The sequence below is a fragment of the Pseudorca crassidens genome, chromosome 4 (genome assembly GCF_039906515.1).
Source record: "Pseudorca crassidens isolate mPseCra1 chromosome 4, mPseCra1.hap1, whole genome shotgun sequence".
Classification (NCBI taxonomy): Eukaryota; Metazoa; Chordata; class Mammalia; order Artiodactyla; family Delphinidae; genus Pseudorca; species Pseudorca crassidens.
Genome location: NC_090299.1, coordinates 63,929,609 through 63,943,865, shown reverse-complemented (window position 1 = coordinate 63,943,865; position 14,257 = coordinate 63,929,609). Strand labels below are relative to the sequence as shown.

General features: G+C 35.4%; 1 protein-coding gene across 3 annotated transcripts in view; it reads right to left on the bottom strand.

The window, feature by feature from the left end:
- The window catches only part of UBE2K (ubiquitin conjugating enzyme E2 K), a 79,040-nt gene that overhangs the window by 33,815 nt on the left and 30,968 nt on the right, over positions 1–14,257 (bottom strand). Inside the window, exons 2-3 of one of the 3 annotated variants that reach the window (XM_067735750.1) lie at positions 5,999–6,055; positions 3,976–4,069 (exon numbers count right to left, since the gene is read on the bottom strand). The exons of 1 other annotated variant lie outside the window; for it this stretch is intronic. In XM_067735750.1, coding sequence (XP_067591851.1) covers positions 3,976–4,069; positions 5,999–6,055 — 151 coding nt within the window. The remainder of the gene's footprint in view (positions 1–3,975; positions 4,070–5,998; positions 6,056–14,257) is intronic. One more of the 3 variants, XM_067735751.1, reaches the window with a different exon arrangement.

Genomic DNA, 14,257 nt, shown 5'->3' with positions numbered 1-14,257 from the left:
TTTTAAACTGATATTAGTTTATCAGTGAATAATTGGAGAGATGGATGAATACATTAAATCCACAGACGATCCAATGCCAAAGACTTCACTGGAACAATTACGTAGCACAGGTTCCATCTCTTTTTGTTTCCTTTAGTCCACACTGATAAGTGTTGCTAAATAACAGGAAAAAATGGAAAGAAAAAAGGAAAAGAAGAAAAAAAGAAAGAAGATAGGGAAGTATAAAGGCATAGGTGGTACAAAGAAAAAGGATACACAGATTACGCCAAAAACTGAAAAATCTACTTCTAGCTGGTTCTCTCAAATGCAAAAATGTCCCAAAGTTTTAATCTGGGACATTAAATTAAATGCCAACACTTCTTGTTAAAATTTAAAAAACGAAATTCAATAGTAAGACAAGAGGCAGGAATAAAGACAAAAACCTAGTCTCTTCCTGTAAATGGGTATACAAAGAGACTGTTCTAACCAGTAACATATAAACAGTAGGCAACATTCCATTTTGGTCTGAAGTTATCTTGAGCAACTAGCAGCTAAATAAGTATTTTTTTTTTTAAGTTTATCTAGCTTCCCATAACTAGGATACTAAAGGGGGAGGATAACTGCTTCTCAGGAAACTCTGAAGGGGGAATCTTGCACTGGATGGCAGACTGGATTTGAATCCTAACTCTACGGAACCTTCCAATTCTAAGATTTTATGATCCATTACCAAAGAATATTTATCATTCCAAAATACAGCAAATAAAACTGAGCTAGTGAAATATTTATATATGAAACTATGCCTGGGATTTGCTTCAAAATAATCAAGGGATGAATTACATCAAAGACTGGCCATGAAATGATAGTTATTAAAGCTGGCTGATGAGTGCCTGGAGGTTTTTGCCTTCTGTATATATCTGAAATTTTCCATAATAAAAAGTAATAAAACAAAAACAGTAATTGTGCTCTAGGAACGCTACTGACTTCAAAATTCCGTACACTCAATTCTCAGTATATCCTGCCACTTCCTTCATTGTTAGAACAGATGAATGTGGATCTAAGAAAAAAAACAAAAGAGCAATTCACTTGGTACCACTTTCTTCAAGCCCTTTTGGTGCCAATTCTTCTTTTCTTGCTTATTCCTTTTAATAGAATCCCATACTGACTAATGCACAAGTTGAACTAGATGCCTGAAGCACACAGAATACAGCAGCAGTGAAATATAAAGGAAAGAAGTAAAAAAAAAAGAAACAAAAAAAGACAGGTAAGAGAAGAGTACCTCAAGAAATTTTTGTGTATACAGAGATAACTGTTTATATTCAGAGTTATAAATGCTAGCTTCAAATATAGGTATAATAAATTTAGCCTGAGTAATGTGTACACTCTTCTTTTTCATTCCTATGAATCTTACTTTTTTCATTAAATTCCAAATTACTGTCTCTATAACCTTTCATATAAAGTTGTTCCTTCTTGAATGTCCAAAACAATCTCTTAGGAGCAGTGTGAGAGCCCTGAAATACTATATAAATAATGCTGGACCCTAGAGTCCCCCAAATCCTATTTCTACTCCATATGCTATTGGTATGCTCTGTCTTGCATTATTTGACAACTTCAATATATAATCAATACAGCATTAACCACAGCATTATTCGATATATATCAGAGTAACACAACTAAGGGAGCTTTATGATAACTACATTATTATTATCATAACAGTTTTCACTATAAAACATTTACTTCTTGAAGAACAGCTTTTACTACTACACATTTATAATCTTTAAATGGGGAAGGGATGAATTTTTCAAAAAATACCAAGAATGATTCCATAAATTTAAAACAACTCTTAGGTACAAAGCCTCAAGAACTAAATTGTTCCTCTGCCACTGAGCCGTTAAGGCAAAAGAAGAAAACATGTACAATACGGTCATTTTAACTCAATCTGATTACTTTTAACACTACATAAAATAGCTACCTGATTTCTTAATGATGTTATTAACAATTTAACATTCCACATGTAAACTTTTGCCCTGGCTATTGAGATAAAACAACAACAACAAAAACCTTCAAAAAAAAATCCCTCAAAATTTAGCAAGAGTCCTGAGATAAATATTAGCAAAATATTTTACCCCTGTTCGTATTTCAAAAAAAGTATCTAAGTTTATGCCCTCAAATGTGCTTTTCTTAAACAAAATGAACAACTTCAATAGTTATATGATAAAAAGAATACAATTTAAGTTTATCTACTTCAAATATATACCCAAGAAGCATATTAAAACTAATTTTATCAAACATTAATGTCTCATTTAGTGGCAGCAGCAGACATAAGCACTTAAAAATGACCAAACTTGTTTCTAACTAATAAATGTGGTATAGTTATAATTTAATCATCCTACAAATAAGTATTGTCCAATTTTTTAAAAATTCATGTACCTTTATTAAGGGTTGCTAAGAAGGTAATAAACATTCTGCCTAGTTCAGGAGATCTCTTGTTTATAAATATCAATTTACTGGAAGAGCTCCATAGTGATAATGCTACTGCCCTAATATCTTTCAAAAATACATCTAAACAACCTAAAAAGTAATTCAAGAATATTTATAATGTATGCCTTCAAGAAGAAGCTTGTATATCATTACAAACAATATCTGCTATTAAGGACGAACTTGATTTTTATAAGATAACTAAAGATCTCTTCTCCATCTAACAACTGTCAAAAGGACTAAATGAATAGCATCCATGAAAGCATCCAGATGAGGCCTGGCATACAGGAGGCACTCATAAAACAATATACAAAATTAAATAAGTCTAGAAATGGCTCATATGAACTATAAAACAGGAAATAAAATATTGTCATTTAAGATTTGGTAGAATGTGCTGAAGACATTCTAGGGTCTTTAAAACTTTGAATGAAAAGAGAAACACAGTCTAGAACGTTGAATTTTTCTGAAAAATTTTGGGTAACTGTTCATTACAGAATTGTAGAACCACTACATTCAAAGGAGACATAACCACCACTTCCAATATTCAATCAATCCTGATTTATTCAAGAGCAGAAAGTGATTAGAAACACAGGCTTTGGAGTCAATGGCTATTAGGACTCAAATCCCAGCTGTGCTGCTTAGATGTCTTAGCCAAGTTACTTAACTTTCCTGAGCTTAAGTTTCTTTATCTATGAAACAGTGATAACCGTACTTACCTCTTAAGATTGGTTGTAAGGAGTGAATGAGAAAGTACACGTAAACCTCTAACAAGTAAGAACTCAGTAAGTGCTACTACTACAAATTCCGTGACATGATTTCCATTAAACAAATATTTGAATGCTTATTATATACAAGAATCTTGGTTATGCTATATAATCCAAATTTACAGTAACACTCACTACTGAAGATCTGCCTAATGAGGAAATAAAAAGCTATAAAGCTTCTTTCTGTATCTTACCACCCAATTCCATGGTCTAAAGTAGCTATAGACTTAGTTTGTAAACACAGAGTTCAGCAAAACTGTCTCCTTTCTATATGTCTTGAAACGATCACTCAAAGCTTTCCTGAATAAAGAAAATTAAATATTTGGAATACAGCCTGTATGAAGACATATGAGTAAATTACATGCTAAATGACAAACAGGGGAGAGAAGCTTTTCTTTAAAAATTAACATAAGTCAGAAATTTAAGGCAAGGTTTGTTTACAGATACCATATGAAGGGTAACTGAGAGTCCATATAAGTTAAAGTCTTAACATGCTATTTGTTTTATACTGTTAGATTCTAACATAATATAACCTGTAACTTGGCTCTTTGGAAAAAGAAAAAGATTAGCTAAAATTCAGTAAGAAAAATCAGTCTAGATAAGTATCTAAATTTATTATTTAAAAACTGCTGTATATATCCTTAAGCCAAATGAAGTTACCTTTCACGTAGTTTATAAATGCTTGAGATTATTCTGATTTAATGTTTCGGACAAGTTCTAATATGCACAATATTTTGATACAGAAAAAAGTACTTGCCTTCATATGGTGTGTCTGGAGGTCCTGCTATTTCTCCTCTTAATTCTGTAAAATTCTCATCTACAAGATCTACTTTAATTTGATTTTTGCTCGTCTTAAAAATAAACAGAAAATAAATGTTAGTTATATCAGCAAGAAAAAGGCCTATTTTTATTAAAGTATTACCTATAAAAAATTTTGTAACACGCTCTTTCATAAGCTTATCTGCTCTAGTAAAAATAATAGTCTGCTTTTCTAGAACGTAATTAGCCAATCTGAATATTTAAAACAAAAATACTAACAAATTTTAACTGCAATGTTTTTAATGACATAACACCACTTGGAACAACAGTACAATGTCTGGTTGACTTTACAGGAATGTTTTGAGAAAACTAGCAGACACCTTTATTTTATATTTGCTGAGTTCATGTGTGTTAGGTCCAAAGTGATAATTCTATTCATCTGTAGATGAACTCTGCAATTCGATACCCCCGGGCTACATGGGTTCTAGCCCCAACAGAAAATTCAAGATCATTAAAAACTATTTAGGCTATAAGCTCTCACTTAAATTTCTAGATGTTTAGGTTAACTGAAATACTACACCATCAACCAGGATGATGAAAGCTCTAAGTGTCTAATTAATATCGCTTTCCACAATAATTCCTAAAGTCTAAATGCCTCAACAGAATCTTCTAATGCCTTCCTCAAACTGTTTTTCTGCTTAGTTTACTTCAATGGCAATTACTTACTTCTCAAAACAGATTTTTATATTTATCTACAGCTAATTATTTTGTACTTTACACTTCTCAAAGTACTGTCATATCAATATTATCACTTCAATCTCTCAATAACCTTTAACAATCCCTTCTCATAGTAAACAGTGATCATGATTCAGGAAACCTTCCAGTGGGATTCACTTTAACGCTCCCAAGTACCTGCCTGCAAATGGGCTCTCCGCTTACATTATGTAACCTACCCCAGTATCTTACTGGTCTATTCACCAAACACAATGATCCTCCCCTTTTCTCAATTTTTTAAAACATAAATCCTTAATATACAAAGCTCTCCTTTCATTTTTTGGTTAGGATTTTTATATTTATCTACATCTACTTATTTTGTACTTTACATTTTATACCTAAGTGACACATGTACTCTTACGAAAGAAAGCCCGACAAGATTTCAAAAGTAAATTTTTGCTTTTGAACCCACCTTCTTAAACTTGCTTACTGGATGAAACAGTGTAGGAATTATTGTTTTAAGGTCCCTGACTTCCTCCCCTCACCCCCAGGAGAAGATACCATCATTTTCACTTTCTCTGTACTAAACAGTTTAGTACCGAACGTTAAGTACAGAAAAAATACATAATTTAAAACTCAAATTTTAAAGATTTAATGACTCCTAATTTATCTTATCTTTTAATAAGAACATAGGATTAAAAAACTTACTTTATGCATTTTAACTAGTACTGGTTTATTTCATAACCTTTTTCTACATTTGGGATTAAAGTATTTCATATTTTTCTGAAGATAATTTTACCCCCAAATTAAATTTAATTATAAATATGCATAACGGGGAACTTCTTCCTGTGCCCTAAAAAAATCATTATCATCCTTGGTATTTTCAGAAGAGGATGAAATGTACAATTTTAGTAATGGTAAAATACTTTTTCCAGTAAGCACAGGAATTAATGTTAAAATGAAAATCATAGGCACCAGACGTTCGTTCACCGACCAATTTAAGAAACCAAAAGTGTAACTTACAGACATCTATTTTTCTCCCCTACGATTTCTAAGGGAAACAAGAGTAACCGAATCTTGCAAATCGTGAATGCTTTCAAAGTTCTCTATAAGGTTCCCACAATATCCCCTTCCCCAAAAAGAAGTAAATAATCCTAAAATGGCAGGATACTAAAGGACACTTACTACACTGAAGTTTGGGGAAGGGTAGAAAGAAGTAACAAATTAGAAAAGCTGCCTTCTAGATTGTCCCCAACTGTTTGTTTAGTAAAATGCTAAGTAAACAAATATTAATAAACAAATATTACCTCTGTCCTCATTCCCCCAAAATTGTAATTCAGAGAAAAGTGAGTCTTTTTTTCACTCTAGGGAAAGAACACTATTCGTGTATGAAAAATTTACTAAACAACTCAAGAAAATACAATCACCATGATGAATCCCATTATAAAGTATTCTGTGTTCTAGGGTAGGGTTTTTATCCACAGATAACCAAAGATAAAAAGAAAATGGAAAGTTAAAGACAGATTTTTCACAGCTTAATTTTTCTATCACGCAACAATTATCATTTATTACATCCATACTTTAATTCAAACATCCAGTATTTCCACAATCCAAAACTCCAACCCCACTGCCCACACAAAATAACTTAAAATCCCACTTTAAGACTCAAGAACTGAAAGGGGAAAAAATGGAAAACAGCAAAATGACAGACAGTATTTTAAAAAATCATGGCCTTGGAAGTCAGACAGATGTGAGGTGATTCCCAGTTCCGCCACTTATTTGTGATGTTAATTCAGGTAAGTCACCATCTAACTCTCAATTTTATTATTGTAAAATGAGAATACACCTCAGAATTAAATGAAAATTTCCTGGATAGAAGTAGCATAGTTACCCTTCTCCTAACACTATTAATTACAAAAACCTTTGATTTCAAAGCCCTATTTTATAAAATTTATTTCACAGGTCTGTTTCCAAACTAAGAATGGAAACTGTAATTTCTAAAAATAAACAAAATAATGTGTTTTCGATTTTAATGACTGCAACAACCAGGGAGGCTGAGGCTTTCGGATGAAACCTTGAATTGTTTTATCACTATACTATTTTTTCTAAGAACTGTTGGAAAGTTGCTTTACTATATTTTCTTCTCCCAACTTATCTGAACACACAGTGGGACCTCTGGTAGTCTTGATTTTTCTTACGTTTCCTTGTGGCTCCAATGCATTTCCAACACATAAAAGGAAAAGAGATGAACAAAAGCTACAGCTCCTAGTAAACAATTTTTTATTAAATATTTTATTAAGATATAACATGCATAAAGTATGCCAAACAGTACATAACACTGAAGTTAATTTGGAAGTGGTAGATAAACGAACATTACTGCTAATAAGCAACACTGCAAAATTTAAAGCAATTCTAGTAGATTCTCAAGGCCAAGTCTCTTGATGAACTGACATAATCATCTTCACAAAATTCTTTCAAATAATTCCTGGGATCTACTACATGCCAGAAAGCAATCTCAACTGTCAGTGAAACAACTAAGTGACAAAACTAAGTCCCTACCCACTTGGAGCTTACATTCTCCTGGGAAAAACTAAAAATTGATAGATTTTATTGAGAAAGCACTAAGTATAAGCTACCGTTGTTTAACCTGTTTAAAACGTACTACCTATGTGACCTTGAGCAAGTTAACTAACCACTCCATACCTCAGTTTCATCCTCAGTCAATTGGGAATTATAATAGTACCTACCACATACAGTTCATGGGGGAATTTAATGAATACAACATTAATGCCTACCAAATAGTAAATGCTGAATGTATAGTAGCCATTTAACACTTCAATATGTTGACTTTTGATAATGATGTTGGAGCAGAAAACTTCTACATAAAGCAAATATTATACTTTAAAGGAATAATTTATCACTTTAGCCTCTCCTATTTATTCTGGAAAAAGTTTTCTAAAATATAATTTAAATCCAAATTTCAGATAAGCAAATATAATTCTAAATGACTCCTAAAGTTATAGATAATTCTCATATGCTATTAAAAAAACTATTAATTTGTTTCCTAGTCAAATCACTACTACCAAAATTCAGGAACACTGCTCATTATTATCATGTAAATAAATGTGAAATTCAATTCTTCCTCATTTGTTGGAAATGAGGCTTGTTTAACACTTGCCATTACTTTCTCATAATTTAACATAAATGACTTATGTTTCCCCTACTATTCTAGGGCTCAAGAAGAAACATTTCCACCTCCTAAGCAGTTAAAAACCTGAAACTTGGGACATTCACATTTCCAATGCAGGGCTGACATGGAAACTAAGAGACTAGAAGAAAAATGTGAAACTGAGGCCATGGGGACACATTTGTGGTCCTTACTAAAAACCAAATTCTAGACCAGTGCTATCCAATAGAAATATAACATAAGCCACAAATGTACTTTATTTTTTTCCAGTTATTCATAAGTGATTGTATTTTTTTTAATTGAAATATAGTTGATTTACAATGTTGTGTTAGCTTCTGGTATACAGCAAAGTGATTCAGTTATACTTATATATGCTTTTTTTTAAAAATGGTAATTATATGACCATTTCTCTTTCTCTTTTCTTTTTTTTTTTAAATTTATTTATTTATTTTTGCTGTGTTGGGTCTTTGCTTCTGTGCGAGGGCTTTCTCTAGTTGTGGCAAGCGGGGGCCACTCTTCATCTCGGTGCGCGGGCCTCTCACTATCGCGGCCTCTCCTGTTGCGGAGCACAGGCTCCAGACGCGCAGGCTCAGTAGTTGTGGCTCACGGGCCTAGCTGCTCCGCGGCATGTGGGATCCTCCCAGACCAGGGCTCGAACCCGTGTCCCATGCATTAGCAGGCAGATTCTCATCTGCTGCACCACCAGGGAAGCCCATATATATGCTTTTTTTAAAAAATATTTATTTAGTTATTTGGCTGCGTCGGGTCTTAGTTGCAGCACTCCGGATGTTTAGTTCAGCATGTGTGATCTAGCTCCCTAACCAGGGATCAAACCCAGGGCCCCTGCATTGGGAGTGTACAGTCTTAGCCACTGGACCACCACAGAAGCCCCCATATATATTCTTTTTCATATTCTGTTCCATTATGATTTATTACAGGATATTTAATACAGTTTCCTGTGCTAAACAGTACGACGTTGTTATCTATTTTATACATAGCAGTTTGTATCTGCTAATCCCAAACTCCCAATTTATCCCTTCCACACCCCCTTCCCCTTTAGTAACCATAAGTTTGTTTTCTATGTAAGTCTGTTTCTATTTTGTAAATAAGTTCATTTGCATCTTTTTTGGGGGGGCGGGGGGCATGCAACTTGCGGGATCTTAGTTCCCCAACCAGGGCTTGAACCCGGGCCACCTCAGTGAAGGCACTGAGTCCTAACCACTGGACCTCCAGGGAATTCCCCATTTGTATCATTTCTTTAGGTTCCACATATAAGTGATATGATATTTGTCTTTCTCTGACGTACTTCACTTAGTATAATCTCTAGGTCCATCCATGTTGCTGCAAATGGAATTATTTCATTCTTTATATGGCGGACTAGTATTCCATCGTGTGTGTATATGTATATGTATATACACATCTTTTTTATCCATTCATCTGTTGATGAACATTAAGGTTGCTCCCATGTCTTGGCTATTGTAAATAGTGCTGCTATGAACACTGGGGTGCATGTATCTTTCTGTATTATAGTTTTATCTGGATATACGCCCAGGAGTGGGATTGCTGGATCGTATGGCAACTCTAGTTTTTTAAGGAACCTCCGTACTATTTTCCATAGTAGCTGCACCAATTTACAGTCCCACCAATAACATAGGAGGGTTCCCTTTTCTCCACACCCTCTCCAGCATTTAAAATTTGTAGATTTTTTAATGATGGCCATTCTGACTGGTATGAAGTGATACTTCATTGTAGTTTTGATGTGCACTTCTCTAATAATTAATGACGTTGAGCATTGTTTCATGTGCCCGTTGGTCATCTGTATGTTTTCGTTAGAGAAATGTCTATTTAGGTTTCCTGTCCATTTTTTGATTGGGTTGTTTGGTTTTTTTGTTATTGAGCTGTATGAGCCGTTTGTATATTTTGGAAATTAAGCCCTTGTTGGTCATAACATTTGCAAATATCTTCTCCCAGTCCACAGGTTGTCTTTTCGTTTTGTTCATGGTTTCCTTTGCTATGCAAAAGCTTTTAAGTTTGGTTAGGTCCCATTTGTTTATTTTTGCTTTTAATTCTATTGCCTTGGGAGACTGACCTAGGAAAACACTGGTACAATTTATGCCAGAGAACGTTTTGCCTATGTTTTCTTCTAGGAGTTTTATGGTGTCATGTCTTATATTTTAAGTCTTTAAGCCATTTTGAGTTTATTTTTGTGTATGGTGTGAGGGAGTGTTTTACAAATGTATTTTTAAATTTTTCTAGTAATCACATTAAAAAGAGTAAAAGGAAACAGGAGAAATTAATTTTAATATTTACCTCCAATATATTAAAAATTATTTTAATATGTAATTAAAATTTCTGAGATACTTCACATTTTATAATACTAAGTCTTCAAGATTCAGTGTCTAACTTACAATTACAGCACCTGCAATTTGGAATGGCCACACTTCAAGTGTTCTAAAGCCACATGTGATAGGCAGATCCACAGAAACAGAAAGTAAAATATCGGTTTCTCAGGGAGGAGGGGAAAATAGGAAGGATCTGTTAATCAGGGATTCTTTTGGGGGTGACAAGAATGTTCTGGAATTATATACTTGTAATAACTGCACAACCTTGTGAATATACTAAAAACCACTGACTAATACACTTTTTAAAAGAGTAATTTTGGGGCTTCCCTGGTGGCACAGTGGTTGACCTTGTGAATATACTAAAAACCACTGACTAATACACTTTTTAAAAGAGTAATTTTGGGGCTTCCCTGGTGGCACCTGACGATGCAGGGGACACGGGTTCGTGCCCTGGTCCGGGAGGATCCCACATGCCATGGAGCAGCTGGGCCCGTGAGCCATGGCTGCTGAGCATGCGTGTCCGGAGCCTGTGCTCCGTAACAGGAGAGGCCACAACAGTGAGAGGCCCGCATACCGCAAAAAAAAAAAAAAGAATAATTTTTTTTAAACTTGAAGGAAAAGAAAAAATCACACATAGCTAGTGGGTACAGTACTGGACAGTGTAGCTCCAAAGAACCAGGAAATAATAGCCTCTCCAATTACAGAAACAGTGTGCCATTAAAATTTTACTTTCTGGACTTTTGTCATCACACTTCACACAATCTAGAATACAGAATAATTACAGTTCTGAACCTACTAATTCCATGAATATTTATTAAGTACCCACCATTTGCAAGGCAAATAGGTACGGGTGGTAAAATCATCAACCAGAAATGTTCTCTAACCTACCTTATCCCCATAAATAGAGTTTTCATTCTAAGGTATTAAGCAACAAATTATATAATTTTTAAATGAAGGATAGGATATCATGAGTCATGATTAAGAAGAGGATTCCCTCAGGAAATCACCTTTAAACGATTTAACTTAGGCAATGACAGCATTTCAGGCAGAAAGTTCATCCTATGCAAAGTAGAGGCGAGGAAGGACTTGGCATGTTTAGAAATTGAAAAGCCACCAATGTGACTAGAATACACAGAATAAAAGAGCAGAAATGAGGGAGGGAAAGTAGGCAGGAGCCAGATTACGCAGGGTCATGAAGAACAATAAGAAAAAAAAGTTGTGACAAGACAAACAGATTTGGGTCTTTTAAAACATCCTGGCTGCAGTGGGAGGGAAATGCCTGGAGGGAGATTAAAGCAGATACAGAGAAGAAGGTTAGGAATCCAGTGAGAGTGATTAGAAAGTACACCGAGATGAAGAGAAGCAGATGAATTAAGACTGGCAGGAGATAAAATTTATAGAACTTAGTTATTATATACTAAAACTGTATGATCTTAAGGAGGGAACAAGGATCACTCTTACGGTTTTGATTTTCCACTGGGTGGATGGTAAAACAATAACTAAGATAAGGAAACGGGAAATTGAGGGGTCAGAGTTTGGGGAAGAGGGAAAATCAAAAATTCAGCTTTGGACATGTTGAAAAAAGATATTTACGAAAATCCAAAAGGCCAAGTAGACAATTGAAAACTCAGGTCTAGAGTTCAGGAGTGAGCTTGGCTGAAGATATGGTGAACAAGAGGAAAATCCAGGATACTCTGTTATCACTGGCACCAAAGAAAGAAAAATGTTTCAAAGAGAAGAGCAGTTAGGGCTTCCCTGGTGGTGCAGTGGTTAAGAATCCGCCTGCCAGTGCAGGGGACACGGGATCGAGCCCTGATCCGGGAAGATCCCACCTGCCACAGAGCAACTAAGCCCGTGCACCACAACTACTGAGCCTGCACTCTAGAGCCCACAAGCCACAACTACTGAGCCCACACACCACAACTACTGAAGCCCGCACACCACAACTACTGAGCCCGCACACCACAACTACTGAGCCCGCACACCACAACTACTGAAGCCTGCGCGCCTAGAGCCATTGCTCCACAACAAGAGAAGCCACCGCAATGAGAAGCCCGCGCATCGCAACGAAGAGCAGCCCCTGCTTGCCACAACTTGAGAAAGCCCGCACGCAGCAACGAAGACCCAACGCAGCCAAAAGTAAATAATTTAGAAAAAAAAAAAAAAAGCAGAGTAGTTAATGTTGCTGAGAGATTAATAACTAATACACCATAAGCTGTATCCTAACTGACTTATATGTAATAATTCATTTAACCCTCACAACTTTATGTGTTTACCAATAAGGAAACTAAGACACAAAGAGATCACACACAGCTAATAATCAGAAAAGCCTGGTTCTAAAGATGATGCAGGAGCCAAGGCATATACATTCTATTTCACCAACTCTTAAGATACCATCAATTATAGGATGCCCCAGTGTCTGCCCAGTAAGAAATACATACCACCATTTACACTATGACACAATATTTACCATTTAGAATTTTTATTTTACACTTAACTCAAAGAGACTTTAGACTTTACATATATTACTATTAAGACTGCACAAAGAAAAAATAAGCAAAAATTATCTTCTTCACAGTGAAAGCCCTGAATGTGCACACACACAAACTTCCGAAAACACATACAAGAAATTGGCAATGGTGGATCTCTGAGGGTAGGAAAACGAAGAACTATGGATCTGAGGTAAATGGGAGACCATGGTGCTGTTTGAAAATTATTTTAAACACATACACATGTAACTTTCGCTCTGACTGAAACACTTTAAAAAGGCTGAGCAGCAGGGAGGTCTTTGCAAAGTGAAAAGATAAAAACACCCACTATTATTAACTGGATAGTCATGAATGGTGAGGAAATGGAGAGCATGATTAGAGAGAACTCCAAATGTTGGCTATAAAGGGGGAAGTGAGAAACAAAGCAGTAGTTTGGACGAAGAAAGAGGGCAGAAGGTGGGGTTTCTTTATAACATAGCCATTCAACAGTATGTTTAAATGCTCATGACACAGCTATGGTAGTTAGACGTTAAAAGTAAGGATGGCAGATAATGTAATGAAGAAGATGGAATGGGGTAGAATGGGTGAAATCCGAAATGAGAAGAATAAATGACTGTCCAAACTGAAAATCAACTACTCTTCTTAGATCCATCAGAGACTTGAAGTCACAGGGTCAACCACAGCCCCCATAACTGGAGAGACAAACGGGCAGAAAAAGACAAGCCAGAACAAAAGCTCACAAGCATCTCTGCTTGAACCACTACCAGAGTATGAAAACCTAAATTGTAATTGACATTGCTGGAGGCACAGTGGGGATAAATTTGACAGTGAAAAACTCCCAGGGGGCCCTACCACTTTTGTGAATTTTCACCTCCAGGATTCCTACAAGGTTTTCACAGTGAAGATCAGAGAAAAATCCCCTCATGCTTCTGGCAAGGGAAGGGAGGAAGTAGCCATTTCTTTTATTTAGAAATAAGCCCAGAGTATTTGATTCTTCTTAACAAAGCCTGCCCGCAAGCGAAACTATTTCACCAGAGCATAACATCAATTGGGGTTTTAACAGATCTAACCAACCTGAGGGAGGGGCAATACCCTCCAGCCCCCTCTAGCCTGACACCTATAGCTACTGCAAATCGTAAACACAGCCTAAACCCTAGCTAGATAAACATAAAAGGTAACACTAAAGACCTACTTGTATAGTTCCTTTTCTAGTACATTATGTCTGGCTTTCAAGAAAAAAATTACAAGGCATACTAAAAGACAAAAAACACAGTTTAAAGAGGCAGAGTAAGCATCAGAACCAGACTCAGATATGGCAGAAATGTTGGAATTAGACTGGAAATTTAAAACTATGACTAATATGCTAAGTGCTGTAACAGAAAGAGTTGACAACATCCAAAACACATGGGTAATGTAAGCAGAGAGATGGACTCTCTAAGAAAGAATCAGAAGGAAATGCTAGAAATGAAAAAGATTGTAACAGAAAAAAAAAAATGCTTTTGATGGACTCATTAGTACATAAATGTGGAGAAAGAATCAGTGAGCTAG